General features: G+C 40.5%; 1 protein-coding gene across 2 annotated transcripts in view; it reads left to right on the top strand.

The window, feature by feature from the left end:
* Positions 1-5,146: 5,146 nt before the first annotated feature.
* Positions 5,147-25,300, top strand: part of fancl (FA complementation group L) — a 32,168-nt gene continuing 12,014 nt past the window's right edge. For both annotated transcript variants that reach the window (XM_023425927.2, XM_023425926.2), the window contains exons 1-7: positions 5,147-5,461; positions 6,009-6,067; positions 6,268-6,328; positions 6,868-6,924; positions 7,247-7,344; positions 16,849-16,945; positions 19,854-19,922. In XM_023425927.2, coding sequence (XP_023281695.1) covers positions 5,375-5,461; positions 6,009-6,067; positions 6,268-6,328; positions 6,868-6,924; positions 7,247-7,344; positions 16,849-16,945; positions 19,854-19,922 — 528 coding nt within the window. In that variant the 5' untranslated portion in view covers positions 5,147-5,374. The remainder of the gene's footprint in view (positions 5,462-6,008; positions 6,068-6,267; positions 6,329-6,867; positions 6,925-7,246; positions 7,345-16,848; positions 16,946-19,853; positions 19,923-25,300) is intronic.

Here is a 25,300-nt window from a genome sequence, read left to right as displayed (position 1 = left end):
GAGGGAGGGGGGGGAGATCAATGCAGAATGTATTAGCCTGCACTACTGAGACCGACTTCAATAATAAAAGAATTGATCCTTTAAAGCGAAGCTTATTCTGGGCATGGTAAAGGAAGATGGCCCATTCCAATACTGCCCAGGCCAGATGGAGAATCACAGCAGGCCCCCCCCCCCCAAAGTTCACATTGTATTTCAAACCCATATTAGATTCAGTCACACAATTACTGAGGGATTCTGGTTGGAATGCATGCATTATGGAAGAGCATGTCGAATAATACGACATATGGTATAACATATTCAATTGGCACTACTTAAGCTTTTCCAAGTACTAAAGATGGTGAGAAAAAAGAGAAAGGAAGAAATAAAAGAATAAAGTTCAACGAGATAGTAGATTCTTGGATAACATATGGTATTACTGGAGCATATGTTAATATACTATGATTTAGTTTATGAAGGAAATTGTGAGCTGGCTGTCATCTCTTTTAATTTAATCCAGTTTTCTATCAAACTTCCTGTTTTCAAAACAAGAGCCACTAATATTTCCCAGTTTCCATTAGTCATCGGACACATCAGATCCCAGTGCTGTCTCCATCCGCACACAGCCATCAGTAGTAAAACGCCAGTGGTAATCAAGCGTTAGGGTTGGAGATATAACAAGCACACTTCACAGTATGCCTAACAAGCACACTTCACACACTAATCAGCTCAAGTGGACATGTATTGCATCCACATCCTTGTGTTTGGTTTCTGCCTCGTGGATACGAGCGCCGGCTTAGATTATGAAATTATCTGGATAGTATCAATAGATAAGGTTATCAGTGATTCAGCCAAGAGGGATGAGTATGTCGAGATATAGTAAGGAGGGGGGGTTCCTGTGGTGTTTATTGATACAATAAAGTGATGAATGCAAAGTGAGGGTCAGAGGTAATGATAGAGGAAGTAAAACACACCTGTATCTTCCTGTAGGCCTCTGAACACTTTCTTCCCCTAAAGAGTTTTTTTTTTTTTTGCCCCCTCTCAAAATTCAGATTGAGAAATAAACTTGTCACATACTTATTACATATTATTTTTCTTTTCTGTTTGCACATAAGTTGCATTAAATATCAGTTATTTGCAGCTTAAAGCCTTGTCACACTGCTGTGGTCTTACATAAACACACCAACACAGACACACACGCACACACACACAAACACGCACACACGCACGCACATGCAGTGACCCCCAGTTCCACCTAGTGTCTCCTCCGCAGGGTTGCAAGATCGACACCCGGCTCCTAAAATCCCATCAACTCATGTCAGACAGTCTGGATACAAGCCTATCAGTGAGGTCTGTAATCCATAGCTAAGACTTCACACACCACGCTCCCCACTTATCTGGAGACACAAACACACACACACACACACACACACACACACACACACATACACACACATACACACACATACACACATACACATATTCGCAGACAAACACACTTGAAAACAAAAGTGATAGTTGGCGACTGCTTCACTCAATTTGTGATATAATGTATGTAAAGGGAGAATCATCATATACATAAATATGTTTGGCCGGGTTTTAGGCATGCTGCCGCGTTAACAGTAAATTCAAGCAAATACAGTATGCACGTGAATGCATGCATTACATACACAATGCGTTACATTATGCTAGTTCAAAAAGGAGTTGAAATTCATCTTAAAAATACAAACTTCCTATGTGGGTAAAATGTAGAGTAAAGGCTAAAAAAGGAAGGGGAGTTTAATTTTTGCTGTGTCAATATATTAGTTAATCTTTTATAAAAATGTCACAGGCAAAGAAAGAAAGAAAGAAAGAAAGAAGAAAGAAAGAAAGAAAGAAAGAATGAAAGAAAAATGTTTGAAACACATTTTAAAAAACCAAAGTCTGAGATATTTGATGAAAAGCTTCAAACCCTCCCAATGTGGTCAGAAATCCTGCAAAGTATTATTTAGATTAAACACACATAAAAAGAAAAAAAAAAAAGATAAGTGCTTGTTCAAAATGGTGCTCAAAAAGGACAAAACACAAGATAATTTACAACTGAGCATGCACAAACTACTGAATGTTTCCAGCATATTTTACTGTCAAGCCATTCAATCAATCCCCATTCCAGGCAACAATATGTCCCATTATCATTCAGATACATGCAAAACGCCACGTACAAAAAAAAAAAAGAAAGAAGAAGAACAAGAAGAAAAGAACGAGAGAGAGATAAAAAGGCACGTCGGACGAGGTACCCCCGCTCATGTCTTGCTTCAAAGAGAGAGAGAGAGAGAGAGAGAGAGAGAGAGGGAGAGAGAGAGAGAGAGAGAGAGACGCAGGGTGCAGGACCCACACGGTGTAGTTCCAGCCAATTGCATTCCAGAGAAGTGACCATGGCCAGTGATAAACAAAGCACCATAGATCATTCCTCTCTCAAACGGAGCCCAGCGCTGGAGGCAGTGGAAGGGAGAACGGTCAGGCAGAGAGAGAGAGAGAGAGAGAGAGAGAGGAGAGAAGCAGACAGAGACAGAAAACGACAGAGAGCTCACCGCCTATATGCATCTGCCCCTCTGCTATCCTCTGATGCTACATTTTGATGCCCTTTTTGCAACTGGAATGCCATTAAAGCCGGCCGCACTGCACGCCTGCAGATTTACTCTATGTGACAAGAGCGAGTGAGCGAGCCAAAGAGAAAGACATGTAGAGAGAGAGAGAAAGAGAGGGACAGAAGAGTGCCGCAGCTGCCTCTCTCTTTCTCTCTCTCCCACTGCCACTGTGCTAATGCATTGTATTCAAAAGAAACAACAGAAGAAAAAAAAAAAAAAATCCTTAAATTGTTCCCATTTTTCTAAGAGAACAAAAAAGGGCATTCAACACTTACCCACTCCCAGACACAAGAGTCAGATTCAGTGTTCATTTGAGCCCAGTGTGCGTCACAACAGAAACTCAGATATTCCTCCAAAACAGATGTGCAAAGAGGAGCAGTGAGGTTCTCTCTCTTTTGTTTGTGAGTCTGCCTGGCTAGGTTTCTGTATTTGCATCAGCCGGCTTTTTACAGCTTTGAAGCAGGTGGATGACAAAAACATCAATCTCTCCAGGCACACTGTGTGGCATGCATGCTTTGACACACTCCCCTCACCGGCTCTATACAGTATAATCACACATTCCTATTCTCTCTCTCACGGCTCCACGAATGAATATGGGGCTCAAAGGAAACTGAAAGACAAGCAAGCATTGTTGGAGTGTGCTTTTGTAGTAATCATATTTTGATTGGATTAGAATAGGAATTTGCCACATCTCCAGAGTTCCATTTGCCATATGTTGAGGCAATTTTATGCACACTGGGTAACCGGGGGGGTACTGGGTGATAGATTTAAGTTAACAGACAATAACCATGAGCCAGAATCACGAGGCGTCCATTTGATCGTTTTCCCTCTTTAAACCACCTTACAGCATTAATTATGTTAAAGGTTGTCTGTAGCCCAAACAACAATATACAGGTTAATACTCAGTAGCTGGGCTGTGGTCATGCAAATCTGAACAAGAGTCCTAGTCAGTACAAAGTGGAGCATTTAGCAGCTAAAGGAGTTGGTGGAGACCAAAGCAGACATAAAAGAAAATTGAATATTGAACTTAAATTTATCTGGTGGTCTGAAACATGTCTCAAAATTAATGATAATGTTGAGCCTTAATTGTCAAACAAAATCCTGCAAGGTGGGATGGTGGGTGTGGGTGGGTCGGACTGGGGGCATAGCTGAGGGCTGTGACTGTTTCGTTGTGACATCACAAAGTTCCAGAAGTCCTGACGGCTGGTTTTAAGGCTCAGTTTCTGAATACAGGCTGTGGCTGCATTTCTCTGAGCGCTTTGATACTTTCACAGTATTAATAAAGAACCTAGACCTGCTTATAATCAAACAACACATGGACATCTACCTGTAGACTATATCGGACCTTTGAAGTCTAGACCAACAGCAAACACACTGTATGGTGAGTCCAGCAGAGAGGTCACTCCAGAGAATTTGAAAAAGTATTAATCCATACATACTTTTGTGAACATGCAATTAAACACCTAAAGCCTGTAAAATACTGGTCCATCACTGCCCAACGCCTTTCCCCCATGCAGGATGATGCTCCCCGTTGAAAAGTAGTGGTTGTATGTTGCACTTTATCAGATTTAGGTAGCCTACATTTATCTATACTTAGTGGTTGGTAGCAGATTTATATTGGTTTACCAGCTCCAGCACTGATGAAGAGCAGGATGAGACAGTGAGACAGTACCAAACTGGGCTACCTGTCTCCTAGTTTGTTCAACAAAATTTTTTGAACTTATCTTTTATGTTAATTTATTAAATTAAAAATACCACTTGTTCATAAGGAATTATTCTCCATGTCTGTCTTTATTGTCAACATTATCACATTATTTCAGAAACAAAAAAGAGAAAGTGGGACAAAAGTGAGAAGGAAATTTAATGAGAGACATGTATAAACTTAAGATGACACCTAAAAGACCTCAACATAATGGGGTATTTGTAATTTGCATAAATCTATATCCATTTGTTATGAGAAAAAAGCTCTTTCTCCTATTATTATTTCAATTCTATTGCAGTTTCATTGCTTTAGGCCACGCGTTAGCTCACCCTGCTTTTACCTGTTATCACATTTTATGGCTTATTTTAGCAGAATAATTTGTGCTTGGTTATTCATCTTGCTAGCTTTCGATCACAGAAATTCTCCTTTCTGGAACAACAGCAGTAATAACCTGAGCAGGGGACAATGAAAGACCAATAGATAAATAAAAAATATGTAAGGCTAGAGAAAGGCAGGAGAAAAGGAAGCTTTAAGTAGACAGCTGCTCTAAAAAGTTATTTTTTACAGCTATGTCTGTGTTACACTAATGCAACACACACAAAAGTCTTCAGTTCTACATCAGATGAAGTAAGCTACTTTTGAAAAATACAAATAATGACTGAAAAAAACCTTGTAATCATCGCAACTGACAGTTAGCAAACACAAGAGCACATGATACAACAGTAAAAATTACTCAAATTAACACACTGACATTTAAACACCACACCACCATGATTCGGTCAGAATTCCGATATTTTTGACAGTTAGTGAACGCAGCTGCGTGACGTCGACATATGTTTTTCCTGGAGGGATGTGGAGTTTTAGCGCACTATTTCAAACCTAGCTAAAACCTAGTCACGTATTTGAGGAGTGATATTACTAGCATTAGTTGAAGCACTTAAATTCACGTTTGGTTCAGGTTACTGAGCTTTTTAAAATCGTAACTTACTGCTAGCATGTCAGGTTTGCTAACGTTAGCTAAGGAAGCAGAACTCCTCGTTTGACTGAAAGTTTAACGTTGATAAGTTCCATGGAGAGTTCATTGGTAAAAGACAACCCATTACTTTTACCTCTCAACAAGGAGAAAACTATCTATGACGGATTTATCACAGTACAGGTAACTCACCACAAGAACGACTCTCCAAAGTGCATTGAAAAAATATAAATTTAAAGTTTTAGACACTACTACTTGTGTGTTAGACTAATTATAACATAAGACTTTAACTAATGTTCAGGAACTACACGTAAATTCGCCTTTTATTTTGACATTTGCACCCAACACTACTTGCAGTGTGTCAGTGTTAGCATAAATTAATTGTAACAGCCCGGCTAAAAACTGTATGATGTTCAGGACATATTATTATTATTTTAGATATAATATTAACTGCTGGTTTAATGCCGAACTGAATAGTTTATGTCGTTGATTCAGACGTGGTCTAAAGTTAAGTTAAACCCTGAACGTTGCTCTTCCAGTACATAAAGAAACGTTATATTGTCCAATTTCTGAATGGAGTTCTGCAAGTTCATTTTCAGCTTTATTCATAACTAACTTACATAACTAATCTGTACAGTTAGATTTAAAATGTTGCAGCTTGCTGGTGCTACAAAATATATAGAAATATAACACATTTGTCATTTAACTTCCTGTCATGTTGTTTTTCCAGGAACAGGACCTCAGATTGAGAATTCATCTGCCACCTGATTGTCAGCTTAAAAAGGCCAGGTACATATTATCATCTAACCTTCTCTTTACAGGAGATCCTTCCCAGACATATTGTTGATGTCACCAATGAACATTTCAAGAAAGTACAGTATTAGTGTTATAAGGAGTGTTCCTGATTTTAAATCCTTGCATAGTCACAGAATATGTGTGTTATGTCCTGTTTTAGAGTTGATGTAACTGTTAATAACATTGCATTGTAGGTTGCACTGCAGTTGGCAGCTAAAACACCTGTTGCGTGGCTATGAGCACATAGTGAAGCAGGTAAACTCCACACAATACACACAGCACCAAACCCTGTGTCGAGATTGCTGCTTGTTGCAGCATAATATTTTTGTTGTGTTGTGTCAGCCAGCTTTGATTGAGATCATGTTGATTGTGCTGTGTTTGATTTAATTATTTATTTATTTTAGTCATGTCATTTTGGCTCCTTTGTGTTCGCTGCATCATGCCTGGCGTCGCTGCTGTACTCTCTGTCACCCATTAGGCGTGCCTCACTCAGAAGCAGAGAAAAATATTTTTCACTGTTTAATTAACATCGCCTGGAAAATGTCCCTATTTGTTATGTGGCCCCTCAGGGTTATTTGGATGAGATTGATATTTCACCCCGGGCTGCAAAGTTCATTATTTTCACAGCCTTTAAGCTATCATTAATTATTAAAGCCGGTGGCAGCCCCCATTAATCACAAACACTGTGTTTGATTTGAATGGCTGGCTAGAGGAAAAAAAAAAAAATTAGACACTGTCACTTCATTATCCTCACATTCAAGGATGTCTTTTCTCCTTTCTTCGACTTCTCACAGAGGCTGCAGCAGTCGGCCGATCTTGTCAGTTTCATGCTGGAGCTGAAGACTGTGGTGGTAAGGAGGATAATGTCACAGTGGTTAACACGTTCACTTTGACATTGCTGCTTTCAGACTGGGAAGTACACAGGAAGCTTCAGGCACTATCAGTGGCCTTGACTGTGAGGCACATATGTACATATATATTTTGTTAGATTAATAAAATGTGTAACAGCCTTTATGCTTAACACCAAACAAAGGCATAGGACTTATCAACCCTGATTCGGTTTTGCTGTATTCATCTTGTTGCTTTTAGCAGAAAGATGATGGTTAAGTTGTCTAATGATGTGCATAGTAATCTGGGCTCAAACTAAGTAACGCTCTCTCTCTGTCGTTGCAGGAAGTGGGTCTGAAGAGCCGTCCTGATTGCAGCTCCATTCCACCTCCACAGTATTACTCGCAGCTCATCTCTGAGATGGAGACCCTTGGGTGGGACAAGTAAGTTGGCCTCTATAGGAGCATTTACATCGGCTCTAGATCCAGTTGTTAAACAAGCAGTAGCTACAAACTCTCAACTAACTTTGTCAAATGTTGGGACAGTTGGCTGTGGCCATTGTGTTTGCTAGCTCGACATGTCACTTTGACAGGTAGCTGACCTGTGTTGTTTGTGCCTTTGGTTTTGCTGATTAACAGTAGCATCAACTCAATGCTATGGTAATCCGCTAATAATTTCCCAAATATTTGATTTATAATTTGAACTAAAATCTAATGTTTATCCGTCTGAAACAGCCATTGTCTTCAGAAACAGGGGTGCAATAAATTTTAATCTGCAGGTTATTTTCTCAATAAGCTATTTAAACATTGTTTGTAGAAATCAGAAACATCTGCAAAAGTTGCGCCGGGCTCAAGTTTTGCTGCATCTCGACGCTACATCATCAGGCCTTACATTACTAGCTGCTCCCTGCTCTTACAAAATGCTGTGAGGTTATGTTTTGGGAAAGTGGAATCTAACTAGTCTTCATGATTTAGTTTAATTTATTTGATCAGTGGATACATGGTATGGTATGCTCAGTGTTTCCCACAGGTTGAGAATTTACTTGTGGATGGTGCAGTGTTTGACTGAGACTTGTGCAGTTTAGAGTAGGAGAGTGTAACCCAGGTTATTTTGTGTAGCTACAATTTACCTAAACACCTCACTGGCAAGCTTTTGGTAGAGGCTAGCAACTGTAGGTGGCTGCGCACAGAGAAGCCCCTAGTCCCTTCTGTTACTGCAGCGCAGCAGTGTGGCCAAAAATGAATTGTTTTGATTAGATTTACCTAAGTTGACAGTGAGTGATTTTATCTACCTGGGTGGGTCTGAGCGTGCCACCCAAGTTAACATTTGGAAATGCTCAAATTCTGATTTTAAAATATGAAACATCTAATATTTCTAAACTAACGCAGAGCTGTTATATTGAGACGCTACATCATCATCAGGCTGAGGCTAAACACAGACGCTAGCTACATCTCCTGTTTTGGATAGTTTGAGAGGTTGATACTTCAGTTAGTGTCTGCATCACTTTAATCCAAATGACCCTATTAGGCTTGGGTCAAATGCAATATTTTTCATAATATTGGGGAAAAAAAAATATATTTCATCATATCGATTACATATACATATATACAGTTTTTTTTTTGTTTGTTTTTTTTTTTTTTTTTTACTGCTTTGCTTACTGTACATTGTATGCTGGCATGTGACAAACTTCTGGTTAGTTGCATCATCACTTATACCTGAAACATATAATACATTACATATATTGTGGTCAGTTTCCATTCATGTCTTTTCCATCCATGCGTGCTTCTACATACAGTACATGCAGTCCGTCTGACAAACTATGTCCATGGGTTATTAGGTATCGATGACACCTGGAAATATTGTGTTTACTTATACCTAATAAGTGAACACAGTGGTCATAGGATGATGACCACTCAACAGTGTTGTGGCTAAAAGTAATTTTAATTTCGCTGTATTTGGCCACAACCAACAGTAAGTGGTCTTGATGTTAACAGTAAGGGTTAGTATATCAGTGCATGTCCAGACTGAACAAGTAAGTTTGCTGAATGTAAATGTATATTCATACATCCTTTATACTTTGGTTCAGATGTGATCTGTTGTCCTCCTCACTCTTCAGTTGAAACAAGAGGTGAGAGATAACGAGAGAGCACAACAGAGAGAGGTCTAACAAACTGAATTTTAATGTAATTTGGTTCCTTATTTCAGTTGCGATGTTCAAACTCTCAGCAGCACTCAGATTTCAGGTTCCATGCATTAGAGATTAACTGGCTGCAAATTTCAAGCACATTAACCTGCCCTTATTACAGCCCTGCAAAGAAATCTTCTGCAAGCTTGTATTTTCATTTGCACCACATTTAGAGATAATTCATCTGGGTTTGAAAGTAGTCCTTAAAGATGAAATGTAGCTATGATCAGTGTTACAACAATAAACTACTGCTGCAGTGCTGCTTAATGAATCACCATTAAATGTAAATAGTTGTTTAAATTGGCTCATAACAAGAATCAAGTGATAATCAAATGATATTCCCTGTTCCCTTCCCCACGTACATGGTACTAGAATTCCTTCGCCTGCAGACATACCTGCTGATGGAGCTCGTTTCATGATGATCTACACATCAACACTGTGTGTTAACTTTTCTCTGTACAAGCTCAGTGTTTACCCTGCCATTGCCTTGGTGGAGCGTCCCGCCCCCTGAACAGGGGGAGTGAAATAGAGAGAAAAATGTGTGTGTGTGTGTGTGTGTGTGTTTGTGTATATAAAAAAAAATGTTATCTTCCTTCCTTCCTTCCTTTCATCATAGTTGGATGTTAGGTATTGATGTTTGCTTTTTTTCCAATTTTCCTTCTCCTTTTTATTTATTTATTTATTTTTAATTTAGGGTCTAGGCAGAAAACAGGTAGCGGCTGTTGAGACGGGACCATCCGTCAGTGGGATAAGCGTGTAGTACTGGGGAGGTGGAAGGTGTTTGTTTTGTTATGGTCCTGTGATATAGGTAGGGAGATGGGACTTGTGTTTGGTTTGGTTTTGTGTTTTTAATAGACAGAAATACAGGGCTGCCCTTTACAGTGGTCATGCTCCAGACCTTTGGGAGGAGGCTGACCACCAGGTCTCCCAACCTCGACTGCTCCCAGACCTTCAAGTAGGGTAGTTCTTTGTGGGTGTTGGGTGTTTTCTGTACCTTCTTTTCTTTACTTTTTTTTTTTTATATTAGTGTTTTTAAACCCATGCATTCTGGCGACAGTGGTGAGGATGCTAGCAGCTCTACTGCTGCTACAGCTACAAAGAGAAGTTTTACTTTTGTGTATTTCCTGGAATAGTCCACTGCTTTAAATGGCGGTGGAAAAGTCCTCGTCTTTTTTTTCCCAGCTGTCTAAACTGATTGAGGAGGCTGCAGCACCGCAGCCCCACATTAACAAATGGCTTTTAGTGACTCCCTTATTTTTAGTTATTGAGTTAAAGTTAAATCCAGGTCACATTTAATAACTCTCAGCCCACGTGCGGTGACAGGCCCAGCTAATACCGTCGTCTCACTCGTCAGGAGAGAAGGAGGGGGAGGGGGAGAGGGAGGATGAGGGGTGGTGGTGGTGGTTAGCGGGAAGATATCTGTTCTCCCCCAGCTTGGATTAAGCCTTGACTACTACACTCATTTTCCACTCTCCTATTAATGACCATGGCTACAATTATGATATTAGCGGAATGCAAATGGCTCTAATTGAAGAGTCTCAGGTTTTAATAGGAGAAGGGGAGGTGAAGGTATGCTTTATGCTGGAAATGAGACCAACATCATTTTCAGTGTCATGTTACGGTTAGGAGACATTATACACAGTGAACCTCAATCTCCAAAGCACTCGAGTTTCGCTTGGCGTCTTAATTTGTATGGGCCGTGCTAATAGCCACCAGGGGTTTTCAGCTGTAATGCTGTCTGCTGATTGGGCTAGGAAAGTGAGTCTTTCCCTCTCCTCCTCTCTCTCGCCATCTCGATTTCTGCATTTGAGAGCATGGTCATCTTAATTGGCTGGAGATGGCATACCGTGTGTTAATTAATGGAAAATGAGGTCAAGTAGGTCAGCCGCCATCACTTGGTGGCCCCAAAACGTGGCCCGGGAAGCTCCGGGGCTCATTATGGGCACAGCTGGCACTCCATGTTCACAGCCTCTCGGTGTACGTACCCAACGTCGCCTCTTCTTATCACAGTGTTATCACTCTGTCACACTGTGTTGCTGCTCTTCTGAGGCCAGTTATAGAGGCTCTCTGACAGCAGGGCTCTGTTGGGCCAAACCAGGCCCAGAGCTGAGGGAATAGAAGGTTTCCAACATAGATTTTAATTTTTTTTATTTTTTATTTTTTTTCCCTTTCTTTGGTTTTGTTACATTATTGGGCCATCTCATAAATTACGCTTATAATCCTGTGATTTAAATAACAATTACATCCAGTAAGTAATGATAATGTCCTGATTAGTCCAGTTAGACTTTGAGCCAGGCTATTGAATAAATAGGTGTTTCTGTGCTTTATAAAATGAGTGTTTTATTTCTCTACTTTTGTGTATTTTATCTAAAAGGAAGATGAACACACTGAGGTGACTACATTCCTGGAAATCTCCACTGTCCTTGTCTCTTTTTTTTTCTTGTCTAAACTGATTGAAGAAGTTGCAACAACACAGCTTCACATTAACAAATAGCTCTTAATGACTTCCTTATTTTTAATTATTGACTTATAGTTAAATCCAGGTGAGATCTGTTGATCACACTGGTCACGAATCACTTTGTCAACACACACAAAAAATATGCAGAGACATGCACACACACACACACACATACACACACATGCAAGTAAAAGTGTGCGTGGTGTGCACCGTCTGGAAGCAGCTCACTTGGCTGTGGAGTTGCAAATGGGAAGCTCTCATCAGTCTTCCCAGCAGGACATCTGACTGTCATGCTGTTTCCATCATGGCCAAGTAGGGGCGGCAGCTAGTCCCTGCTATCCTGGCATGAGACCCCAGAGGAGAGGAGATGGAAATGTGTGTGTTAGCGATGCGCCGATGACTTTTTCACTGTCAATACTGTTTGTACAGACCTCTACCTTAAAAGTTGGTTGATCACTCAGTAGTGGTCTGATTTGTCCTCTCTTAATACGGATTCAAATAAGAACTTTACGAATTGCAACTGAATATTGCCTCTTATTAGTCTTTTTTTGCTTTCAGCACATTTATTGTTTTACAACTTTAATATCCACTTGAAAAGAAGGCTGGGCCATTTGACTTATAAATAACATTGCAATATTTTTAGGCTGTATATATGATATGTAGCTTGATTATTATTAAATCGCCTCTAAAGCACTTGATTTAACCCTTTGATGCATAAAATCACACCAGTATGATGATTCTAGTCCCAGCAACATATGTCTGCAGTAAAAAATGTCTAATTTATATTCATTAGTGGTTTCTATTGGAACCATTTTAAACTTGCATACAAAAAGGGAAAAACCACAGCCAGGTTCAACTTAACAAAACAGTATTTAACAAACCAGACTATTGCTTACAAAGTCTTTTAACACCTATTTAACGGAAAAAATTACATGCTGCTAATACTGTTGTATAGTTCTATGAAGCTCAAGCTCAACAAAGACCCAGAACTCAAAGGCACAAAGCCCCTTTTCCACTGGTCAAAAAATGCGCTAAGACGCCGCTAACACCTGGCTTTTGTCAGCATTGGAATTACTCTGCAGTACACTCTGGCATTTATTGGCTCTGGCTCCGACCGACACTGATGTAAACACAACATCTGGATGAACCTGCTAATTTTCTAACCTTTTCCTGCTGTGACGTCTTTCAGGGCACAGACACTGTAGACACACCTGTCACCTGTCCAGCACGGTCCTGTTACACCAGAAACACTGAGAGTGAGCTGCAGCCCCAAAATAAGTTTTAAAAACACACAATCACAGATTGAAGCGCCTCACACTGAGGCTCCGACACTTTTACAGCAGCACCAAGCTGGAGATGAGACGTGACAGATCTGTTTTATCAGTATGCACAGGGACTGGCACCTCACTCTCTCTCCACTGTGTCTGTGTGTGTGTGTTCTGTAACTGCATGTGATGACGTCACTCCTTGCAGGTGTTTGTGTCCTCAGTCTGAACAGAAAGGCAAACTCGACTGATGGTGGAAAAGGGTCAATCGCCTTTTATTAGTCGGTTTACTCATGTTTAAAATAATTTTGGTGGAATAACAGAAAAGTGAAGAAGCCAAAGTCCTTTGCTTCTGGGCTGGCTGCAACAGGGTTTTATTTGGTGTGAGTATGGGTGAGGACATGCAGAGTTTTGTAGTGGGTGGTTTTAGGGTGTTGAAACAAATTTGTGGTACCCATTGTGGTCGTGCTGTATATAGTTTGGAGATAACTGTTGTTTGTTCAAAAACTTCCATGCAAAACCCGAACCACTGCCGTGGATCCAGTGCTGTTTCTTTTCAGGACCAATCTGTTCGCCTCCAACTTCTTTTTCTGAACTCAACATGTATAAACTAACTTTGGCGCCTTACTTCTTTCACTCTCTCCAGACGTTTTCCCTGTTCGCTCCAGATACAAAAACACATGTCTCATATATATATGTCACCCACACTATCCCATAAGTGTGTTCTGGATGTGCGGGAAATATTAAATATTTTATAAAGGTGTTATAATGTGTCTATTATATATCTATAATCTATTATAACACCTTAATAATAATATTTATTTAATAGAACCTGCAAAACCTTTGTACTGTGTGTTTGCCCATTAGACCCATTAGACTGATCACTGCAGAAATACAAAAAGGATATGCAGTGACTTACCCAGGGGTCATTGAAATAGGATTAAAGTGAGACAGATTTTCCTTTTGAGAACCTGCATACTTTTATTCATGCCTTCTGTGACGCACCAGTACTTTTATTTCAACAATTCAACTTCTTATTTGTTGATTCGTTGATTCGGATCCTCGTCACTTTCTTCACTCGCACCTGTCTACTAACCGGTGTTGCTTAACAGATTTGTGTTTTTATTGCCGTTTGCACAGATTGTTATTTTAGGGGTCTGTGCTCGGTGTGTGGACCTAAACTAACCTGGTTGTTGCCCGTTCAAGAAGTTCTCATCTGCTACTAGATTATTTTTGCCTGTTATCGGCCTGATGGGCAGCACTGATATCAGTATCGTATTGACATGTCCTTTAAATGTGTGTCTGTGAGTGTTTGTGAGTGAGTGTGAGTGTATATGATAATTTGAGATGGAGAGATGCAGTAGTAATGGAGGGGATACACTGAGTAAGTGTGGTAGCAGGAATTTATCTCTCAGGTCAGCTTGCAGGAAAGCTACACTGAGTCGAATTGGCATGATGATGATATCATGTGTTTGTATGTGTGGTTGTTAGAGCGCGTATGACACTTCAACACTGTCGCCCTTCGCCGGCGTTTGATTGCGAGTGTGCGAACGAGCAGACGCTTTTATGAGTCGGGCAAATCGGACACCGTCTCCCATCATTCCATCACTTCCCTAAGTGTGTGTGTCATTCCTGAGCACAGCGCTCACATCACTCCCCTCCACCACACTCCATAAATCCTCAGCAGATATACAGCCGTGTCAGCCTCAGCACAGAGCGTCCATCGTAATATACTGTAAATCTGCAGGAGGACTGTCCAAATCCTTTGTCTCGCATCAGTATTTTGTCTTCAAGTCTCAGCAGACTAGAGATGGACTGGAGCGGCAGTAAATCTGACAGCAGTGTTGATGCATGCTTAGGCCAGAGCAGTGTTTTGTCCTCAGACTCAATAGGTTATAATTAGCTCAGGATGGAGTGGGTCTGATTTACAGGTTGAAAACGTGAAACTACCTTAAGGTCATTGGAAGACGCATAATTTTCAGCTTGAATTAGACTCTGGTAACTGCTAAAATCATTGCAGTGTTATTACTATTTTCTTTCCTTAGCAGTTTCAGAGTGATGTTGACTGAGGTTTCTTGCCGTTGGCAGTTTTGTCCTGTGAAGGTGTCTTTAAGCAAACATTCCATTGCAGCTTTTTCACTGAAAACAGCTGCTGCAAAAGCTGGGTTAATGAGACTTCAACCTGAAAGCATAACTTGCTTGAAACTCAGGTGACGTCCACACTAATAGGTTTTCAAAACAGCATTTTAAAATGAAAATGATCTCCCTCCAGACGAGCGTTTTAGCTCTGTTATCGGTGCGCGAGCTTACGATCTTATATCGTGGATGATCTCACTTTGGCATATGATCTACTTGTCTTATGAATCCTACAGAAGTTTTTTTAGATATTTGATTTTTGAAGTTAAATTGCTGTTAACCAGACCATGTTAACTTTTAAACAGTTAGCTCGTTAACTGTTGCTGGTGACAGCCGTCCTAGTTCTGCAACCTCGGCGACCTCGTCGTAGCGGCACGTGAACCAGTTCTCCACCTGAGCAGAACAAGAACCACCGTCGGTAGCTGTAGTCAAGACGGTGGAGTTACAGTCAATCCGCTGGACGAGTGACCCGCCTGCAGGCAGGAAGACGGGAAGCAGGACAAGCTGGGGCAGGGACTGAACTTTCTAATCAAAACTTTTAACTTTAGCACTTCATAAATAAATAACAGCACTGTCCAAACAAATAGTCTACTCCATATGCAACGAAAAGGGGGGAAAGACACGAATCACAACTTCCGATCAAGACTTTGACTGACTGAATAAAATCAGAGTGAAAACAGGATGCAAATTGTGGATTGCAATTATACTCAAAAAGACTGTCATATGATCTTCTGGCCAGATCGCCCACACCTAATCTCAGACCAGACTACCCCACCTGAAAACGCATATCAAATGAGCAGTGGTCTACTCCGCAGTTGCAGAAAATACTACCAATGAGGAACAGCAATAGCAGCTGTAGCATTTTAAAATGCAAAGTTTAAATGCACTAAAGGTGGAAGCAAAGACGACAAGGTCAGTAACACCTGTAATTCATTATCCATTTCGCATTCATCTCTCTTGTAGTCGTGACCAATAAGACCCAATCAGCGAGCGGCCGCGGGTCTCTGCGGCATCGTTTCCAAAAGTCTCTGTTTCCACTCGTCCAAAATAAAACGTAACCCCAGAGTTTCATATTTAACCTATAATGCATCCACCAGCGTCTTTAAAAGTCTCAGTTTTAGGGGCTTGAAAACTGCAGTAGTTTGGACGGCAGGCGTAAATGTAGCAAAAGAGATGTGCTTTAAAACTGGAAGTTATTAGTGTGGATGTCGCCCAGACTAATGGAATTATTTTAGGATAAGCAGATCCTTAGGGCAGGAAGACTGTCACTAACCTTTTGAGCTGAAGGGGAGTGTTTATCATTTATATAAATGAATTAATATTACAGTTAGTTTTAATTGTCATGTGAATATAATTTGTATTATTAAATATACGTCTGTTCATCTCAATGATTCGTGAACTGTGACTCCAGTTCTTTTCCGTCAGTCAGGTGACCTGTCGGCTGAAGAGCGCTCACATTACGAGCTGTTGTGCAGTGTACATGCAGTCAGTGTGTTTCCTTACAGTTTTATTTGAAAGCATAAAATCCACTGTGTTTCTGGTGACTCAGCATGAAAATAATACTCTCAGCCTCTACATGATTGGGTTTGTTATATTCCACCATGAAAGCATTAAAAATCACTTGCTGGAGAAGAATGCAAATGAGAATTTAGAAGAAAAAAAAAAAAAAAAGGAAAGAAAATGTAGCTGGATCTGGGTGTGGATGTGGAGATGAAGCCTGATGTCACCGTGTTGGTGCCCAAAGTCATAAATCTGACGGCCGAGTTGATATCTCAATATTGCTCTCTGCTGCTGTGATTAATGATGGATGATGGGAGTTGTCAGTTTACAGTGTTGTGTGTGTTCCCTTCTCCGCGGATGGATGTTGATTTATGGTGTGTGTGTTGTGTGTGTCCATCTTCAGGCTGCTCTCCATAGACACGGAGTTTCGAACACTGAGACTGAAGGCACAGGACTCCTCTGGAAGGCAGCACATTCTCACCATTAAACTCAAGTCTAAGGTAACACACACTCACACACACACACACTCACACACACACAGTTTACTGTAAGGACTGAATAATTTTCGCAATTACTCATCATCAAATGGAAAACTCCGCAGCTTGATGTTGACCTGCAGCCAATCCAAATCCAAACAGGTCGACTTTACCAAACGCAATTTGCTGATAGCGAATGAGTGATTTCCATCTGCACACCTAAATCTAGGTCAAACTGGAGAGGGTGTGCAAAGACATGATAACTCGCTGTGACTAAGATGTAGCACAGATAAAATGTCTATACACAGTCCTGAGTGTGATGGAAAAGCTTCCTCTATTCACAGAGAAAACCAATACACCCACACTCATCTGCATAGCTGCTGTCTCTGCACACCGAACCTTTATCTACTGGAGGCAAAGGTGCATGTAGTCTGGTGGAGTAGTACTGTAATACAGGGTGTTTGAAGTGTTTGTATGTCACAGATCTGCAGATTGTCAGATCGGAGATGACAGATTTTGTTTAATGAGGTTTTGTCCCAGAAAAACATGTTAATTTTGGTTGATTTTAATATTTAATTGTAGATGTTTTTAGACCGTACAGTTTATACAGTCATGAAAAGCCTGGAAAAGTCATGGAATTTTGAAAATTATGTTTCGCAAGGCCTGGGAAAGTCACACCAGGTCACACGTGGACAGTATGAGCCATGGTTTTGTGAAAGAGCAGGCAAACTGTGGATTGTGTGGAAACATTCAGGATTTGGAGCAGGGCAGAGGACGGCGCTGTGAGAGGATTGACCGTGGATTTATCATGTTTACACCATGCAGTGTTTCCCCTAGGATGGAGCTGTAGCTAAGGAGGTGAAGCACCAGAATTTTTTTTTCTTTCTTTTTTGCACGCATGCAAAAAAAAAAAAAAAAATGTTTGAAAGCACCCCCAGCTTGGAAGTTTTATATGTAGGGTTACGCACCAGAAGGGCTGTTGAGGCCAAAGTACATGCACTATATTTGTGCACAGTTGTGAGCAGGCGAAATATCTGTCTATCTTACATATGAGATGTCTCAAGATTTAGGAAAATACACTTTTAATGCTCTTATTGACCCTGATCTTTCTGGTCGACCTACCTCTTCTCCTCCTGCAGCTGCACTTTGCTCCTCTCCTCTGTGCTCCTGTCCTGCTCCTCCTTCACTTCCTCTGCTCTGGCCTCCACTGCCTCACCACCTTTCCTGTCTATTATGAGATACAGTCAATAATCTTGTATTTGGCAACATGCAAAGCTACTTAAAAAGTTAGTATCTCCAGAAATTGTGTTTCTGTTTTGTGTATCTTATTTCAAAACATTGTACAGACAGCAGAGAGAGACCCGCACCCCCCTGCCCCTAAATTTACCAAAGTACAGAGTATTAGTTTGTGTGTGACCCATATCACCTGCTGGATGACTGTGTACATCCACTGGGTGTTAGCTAGCGCCTAACTACCTGCCATTCGTTCTTAACTTTCCTTTTTACCAGAATGAACCTGCATCTCCGCACTGTTGTGTTATCATGTTCATTTACTTCAATGCAAAGACATTGTCAGTGATATAGTAACTCACATTTTTCAAGTCATATTTTACTATTGTACAATAAATGATATGTCTCTCACTCCTGCCTCTTCGAAACTCTTTCCTTAAAATCTTAGTCAGAGCAACTAATAACTGGCAGGATTGTCAGTATCCCATAGTGGTCTTACATATTCTAGGGAATGGTGGGTGGGTTGCATGGTGAGGTGGTGCTTACCTAAGCCCAGATGACATCCACTGGGGACAAGGAAGGGTGGTGGGACCCCACTCTGTGCCCACCTGCCCACCTGGCCCTCCTCTCTCCTCTGGCACCGGGTAAAAATAGCTTGGAGTCCTCCCTGCGTTCCAGCTGCTTCCATCAGATTCAGCGCCAGGTCATCCCTCACCAGGCACAGCTAGGGAGGAGGCAGCACTGGCACGGACACATGGAGGCTTGGCTGGCAGGGGAGTGAGAGAGGAAGAGCTCTGGGGGAAGGACAGAGAGGAGTGTGATGTTGAAGGTGAAAGGAGACAGGAAGTCTGGCTCGTACGTCCCGAACAAGCTTCTTATTAAAGACTTGATGAAGTTTTGGCTTCATATTGAAACTGAGTGACACTGATGCTACGGTTTTCAGAAAATGTGTAAATAAAAGACAAGTTACAACTAATGATCGCAAACAAATAAAAAGCAGTTGCTGTAACAAGCCCTTGAGAACAGGTTAAATTAGCTGGACTTTAATAGCTGAGCTGCTCAGTTCATGATAATGTTAATTTCAACAGCATCAAGTCCAATAGCACAATAACTTAAACTCAGTTTCTCAGAGTTTCTCTTTTTAACAGAAATACAGAAGTAAGCGCTTCCTGCACATTTCACATTAAAATCCCATGGGGAACATTAGAGATTATCCCCTTTGAGCCAATAACTAGTGATTGGAAAAAACTTGTTGAACTGATAGAATATGTGTTATACAGAATTAATATATATTAATATGTTAATATAGAAAGAAAATGGCTTAACCTGGAGGAAGCACTGTTTACATTAACAGCAAACAGCATCAACATTAAGTTAAAATGGGAGCACATCAGAAAACTGAGGCTTTTTACTACAATATAATAATAAAATCTTAATAAACTGGAAACGTGGAGAGAAAGGCCTGTTTCAGATAAATGTCTGATTCTCTCTGCAGTTGATGTAAATAAAGTTCATTTTGTCTGAGTTTACATTTACACCTTACATGGTCATATTGTGCCGTACACTCACTGAAACAATCAAGAACAATCTACTCTAAGTTAAAGAAACTCATGGACACAAAGGTCAGGGTTTACAATACATTACATGAGAGGGAAGAAAGAGAAAAGAGGGTGCATAACTGTCCTGTCTTTTGCACCCACAGCACCCTGCAGAGGCTCCCGAATGCTCAGCTGACCTGCCGGTCCCTCTGGCCATAACATGGACACCACAGGTATGGAAAGAAACTCTGTGTAACAGAAATATTTTTACAGCTGTCAATTGAATTTTCTAAGTGGCATTTAAACTGTTCTTCAGTCAGTTCTACAAGGTTGATGCAAACAGTTTAAACGGGCTGCTTCAGAGTAGTACTACTGTTCAAAACACACACAAAACGTATGAAGTAAAAAAATGGAAACTGTCTTTTCTTAGTATTTTACAACTTATTTAAGCTGCAAAGTGACAAATGCAATAACTATTGAACCATAAACCACAATATACGTCTGACACATCGGAATTATGCCACTATTTATGCAGGTCTACTACCATAACGTCAAACAACAAGAAAGTCTAAACTCCTACAACTGCTAAAAAAAATAAAATAAAATAAAAATAGTATCTTCCATCTGAGAGAGAGGCAATATTAGAATTATCTTTAAATGAAATTAAACACCAGTAATCAGCCTATGATGGTCTATTTCTAAGGTCAGATATTTGGGTTTGTGGTAGATTCAATTTAAAGTTGGAGTAACCTGAAAATGGTCAGCAAGCTTGTGATGGTCGACCTCCTTTGTGCTGTTTGAATGATTATTAACTGTGACTTCATGCAGCAACATTTCTCATCATTTCAGTCAAGGTTCACTGTGATTACATCCCTATAAAGGCTGCATAGTAATACACTAAAAACATTTAATTAAAAAAATCCTTAGGATGTGACATTTTTTAACTTTTATTAATTTGATTTAAGTTCAGCAACACTCCTCTGTACTTGCTCTTGTTGTATATTGAAGCTTTTAAAACCTTGTTGGTTAAGTAGCAGTGTGAAGTGCTGTAATGCAACACACATGGTGTAAACAAGAAACATCACTGACCTCTGCATCTAAAAAAGCAACAACAAAAACACACACACCCGTCACAGCGAGGGCATAGGTTTGATTTCACAAGTAGAGTTGACATAATGAAGTTCTCCAGTATTAATATAAAAACAAACCTTGACACTGAACGTTGGTGAGAAAACAATCTGTGTTCAGCAGCTGGACCTTCACAGTCAGCAGATGGAGTTTGACTATTTGTCTTTTTTTTATGTTCTTTTCTTTTTTTTTGCGCACTTAAATGTTCAAAGTTCTTTCTTGACCTCAGAAACAGCAGCACGTGTGATGCTATTTTTTTCTTTTGACTTCTAGATCAATCTGGTAGATAAATTATGATGAAACTTGCTCTTGTGCTTTCCGTTCAACAAAAAACAAATTAGAAATTCTATTAAATTCCTATATCATTTATCTATATCACTAACCCTACTTAGAATTTAGTTTCATGATGACAGATGGTTGTATTTCTTCAACCTCTCGAGGTGCTTGAAGCTGGAACGAGGGACCATCCGAGAGTCCCTCTCCCGATATCAGCTGCATTTTGAGTGATAATTTAGTGAGATTTCACTCGTGGATCGTACCACCTCAGTGTCAGACAGATGAGTTATCACCAGAAATTATTATGCTTTAATTACATTCCCCACAGTAACTGAGACCACATTCCTTCATTGACTTTGTTGTATAGAGTTGAGCTAAAGTTTCACCTTGTCTCATTACTGAATAGGAGACTACAGCTGAGCTGTTTCACGTTTATTTATTGGTTGTAATAAAGAGTAATTGGTTCTTTGGTCATTTTGGTTAGAAGATTGTTTGCATCAAAAATGGCTTTGATGGCTGTTTTCAGCATCAAAAACCTGTTGGACAAAAACAAGCAGTCCAAACTGACCAATCACTCCATGTGGACACTCTGTTGTCGCTCCATGCGGAGTTATGTTTTTGAGGAGGTGCATGTACACGGGTTCGCTCTGAGCCTACACCGTAAACCCTTAATGCACAACAACAAATCCACCTTAAGGGTGTCTGTACCATCTGTCAGCTCCAACTGTATCATGACGTTTGCTGATGACACCACAGTGGTGGGACTCAAGGGGTGGAGCTACTAGCAGCACAGTATAAGACCATCAACCTTTTCCCTTGAACTTGGAGGAAACCGAGGACGCTGTTGACGACTTCAGAAAGAGGCACGCTGACCACACACACACCACTGACCATTAGTTGCACCGCTGTGAAGAGGGTCAGCAGCACAAAGTTCCCTCATACGTGACAGCACTCTGTACTCTGCACACAGCACTTCCTGTGCTGACTCCCTTTACCCGTCCTCACCATGTTCTACACCTGTGAGAGCATTCCTGAAAATCTGCATTTCTGACTGGAAATGAATCTCCGGATCTCCATCCTCAGTGTTTCTCTCGCCTCCGCTGTGCACCCACAAGGCCCGCAGTATCATGAAGGACCATACCCATGCTATATGTGTGTAACTGCGACTTAAACCCCATGTTAACACTTCAAGTCTATTGCCTTCTGTTTTACACGCATATCTACAGTGATTTGCGTTGAGCTGTGGACGCTGTTTAAAAAGTGGACGACCTACACTCATCACCGTGCACGAGGGCGTCCTGTGTGTGTAGACTCCGACAGAGCAGTGAAGCTTCTGCTGACATGCTGCTTTAGCTACATGAGCTGTACAGACGAAGAGTAAGGCCCCAAAAACCTCCTCCAGCCGAGCGTTGGGCAATCGTGTCCACGCTGCACTTGCTGCTGCTAAAATTGAATTGCTATAAACCACAGGGACGGTTGATTCAAGTGTGAATCTTGTATCAGCTCAAAGCTTCTCTCATTTGTATTTTGGCAGAACACTAGAAGTGGAGGGATTATAAATAACTTCTAATAATAATGATTATATGTCCTTGTCTCATTTCAAGGAAAATAAGAGTAAGAACTGTAATAAGAATATAACGGAGCTTTGAAAATAAAGATTAATTTTACAAAAATCAAATAGTCCTACAAAGGGTAGCTTCAGTGTAGCTCCCTTTTTCTTCTTTTTTTTTAACTCCATTTCACATCTAACAGTCTCATTTTATAATAAACAACCTCAACATATTTACAGTTGAACAGCTTTAACACCTTCTTTTTCTCTTTTTGTCCCTCTTATATCTCGCTTATTTCTCTGGCATTGTCTATCGTCTCATCTCCTGTGTGTGTATCTCACTCACTGATTCGACTCACAGTGATTGGCTGAGTAGCGTCACATGACGAGTGCTGTAAAAGCTAGAAAAGCTGCACTGGTTAACATAGAAACACTCTATCAAACTTTAATAATTCGCAATTATGTATTATATATATATATATATGTATATATACAGTATATATAAAATACAGTCTGGAATCTGTCTCATTGTTGAACAGGCAGTATGTTTTCAGGTTGTCCGTACGTCCCATTCTTGTGATCGCAATATTTCAGTAAAACTGTGAGAGAATTCCTTCAAATTTTGCACAAATGTCCACTTGGACTCAAGGATGAACTGATTAATGATCAAGGTCAGTGTCACGTCACAAAACACTTTTTAGCCATACCTCATGACTTAATGCAGCAATTACGACAAAGTTTCACAGAAATGGTTGATATTTTCTGTGACTCAGATACACAGGGATGTAACTTGAAACTAGTCTGAGTGGCGGAGGGATACAACCACGAGTTGGTAATTCTAGTTTTCTTTTTCAATAATAGCGTGACTTGTCCTTTATAAACAGTTTGTTTCATGTCAGTAAATAACAATGACTGATTAAATTGCTATCATATACGTATTGGTAAACGATCACAGTGGAGAGACATGACATTTCAGGACCACAACTAATCTCCAGCTGTTATATCACGGGGATCCGCCTGTTGTGTGAATTCTGTCACATGACTGTGTTTGGCAAATGTATTTGATATTTTTCCGGTTGTTGTTTGTGAATCCTCAGAGAGAGATGTTTCCCTTCATTGTTCTGCAGCGTGACGTTCTGCCGCCATTTGAGGCTCAAACTGTGATTAAGCACTAACACAAACACACTGGAGTCATCCACTGCTACCTATTGCATAATTTTCCAAAACACATCTCCACCTGCTGCATTAAGACATTTTCGTGCAGCCCCTCAGATTTAGTCTTCTATAATTGGCAATAAAGTGCTTTATTGTAAAAGCAGCTGTGGGCTCTTTGTATGTCTTTGCCTCCTCGTTATTGTTGTTTGCCGTCTTGCTTCTTTCACTCCAACTCTGCTTTTCATCTCTGCCACTGCCTCGGAGTCCGTGTGTCACCTACACACACACACACATGTACGCACACACACACACGTACACACACGCACACACACGGCTGTTTTTTTTACAGTCACAGACAGTCACTTTGTCAATCATAAAAACTACTGCTCCATATCTGAGCGTTGCATTTCTGTTTCAAATATTGTGTGTGTGTGTGTCTGTGTGTGTGTGTGTGTGTGTGTCTGTGTGTGTGTGTGTGTGTGTGTGTGTGTCTGTACGTGTGTGTCTGCGTGTCTGTGTGTGTCTGTGTCTGTGTTGCTGAGCTGATACATGGCAGGCGTACAGTGAGGACCAGCTTAGAACAGCGCTACCGTATGGAGCCTGTCTGCCTGCTGTGCTGTTGATGGATCTCTCCCACACTGCAACATGAAGTGTGTGTGTATGTGTGTGTGAGTATGTGCTTGCGTCTGTGCCAAGTGTGTTTTTGTCTGATTTTGTGTGTGTGTGTGTGTGTGTGTCTGTATGTATGTATGTGTGTATGTCTGTGTGTGTGTGTGTGTGTGTGAGTGAGTGTGTGTGTGTGGCGGGGGGAAGGGCTTGTCTGTCGACAGTCCTGACATGTTCATTTGAATGAGTAATTATTGCTTGCTCTGTTGCAGGGCCAAGACGTGCCACTCTGTGCATTTGTGTGGAACTAGAATGGGAAGAAAAATAAACCTGTGTGTGTGTGTGTGTGTGTGTAGTTTGTGTCCTTTGTGCTTGCAGACTATACAAAGGGGATTTTTAACACCCAAACTGCATGTATTAAGATACTGAGAAAGTTTCAGTGTAAATAAAGTGTGAATGTGTGTGAGGATTGAGGATTGAAGCTGATTAATCTGTTAATAATTTTTTGTTATTATTAATTACATCATAAAATTTCATCTATACATTCTCCTCTTGTCTGCTCAACAGACTAAAACACCACCAGCACTTGTAGGTTGTGACCCTTTAGTGAAGCAGACAGTTTGTGATATTCCCTTTTTATAATGTTTAATTTTGAAATAGTTTTTAGATACAAGAGGAGGTCACATATTTTACTATTTAACAAGTACAGAGGCAGATTTGAGAAAAAAATAAATCAAAATAAAAAAAAAAATCTAATTAATCATCACATAACCATAAAATGTATCTTCCAACTCCTCGGGCGTGTCCAGCTCTCTGCCTTGGGGTCTAAAGTTTTATTTTTACTTTATTAACCAGAATATACAAAAAAAAAATAAAATACTAGTTCTAAATAATAAT

Source organism: Seriola lalandi, unplaced genomic scaffold, assembly GCF_002814215.2.
Source record: "Seriola lalandi dorsalis isolate HSWRI2012SDOR001 ecotype SW California unplaced genomic scaffold, Sedor1 jcf7180002054795, whole genome shotgun sequence".
Classification (NCBI taxonomy): Eukaryota; Metazoa; Chordata; class Actinopteri; order Carangiformes; family Carangidae; genus Seriola; species Seriola lalandi.
This window is presented reverse-complemented; position numbering and strand designations above follow the sequence as displayed.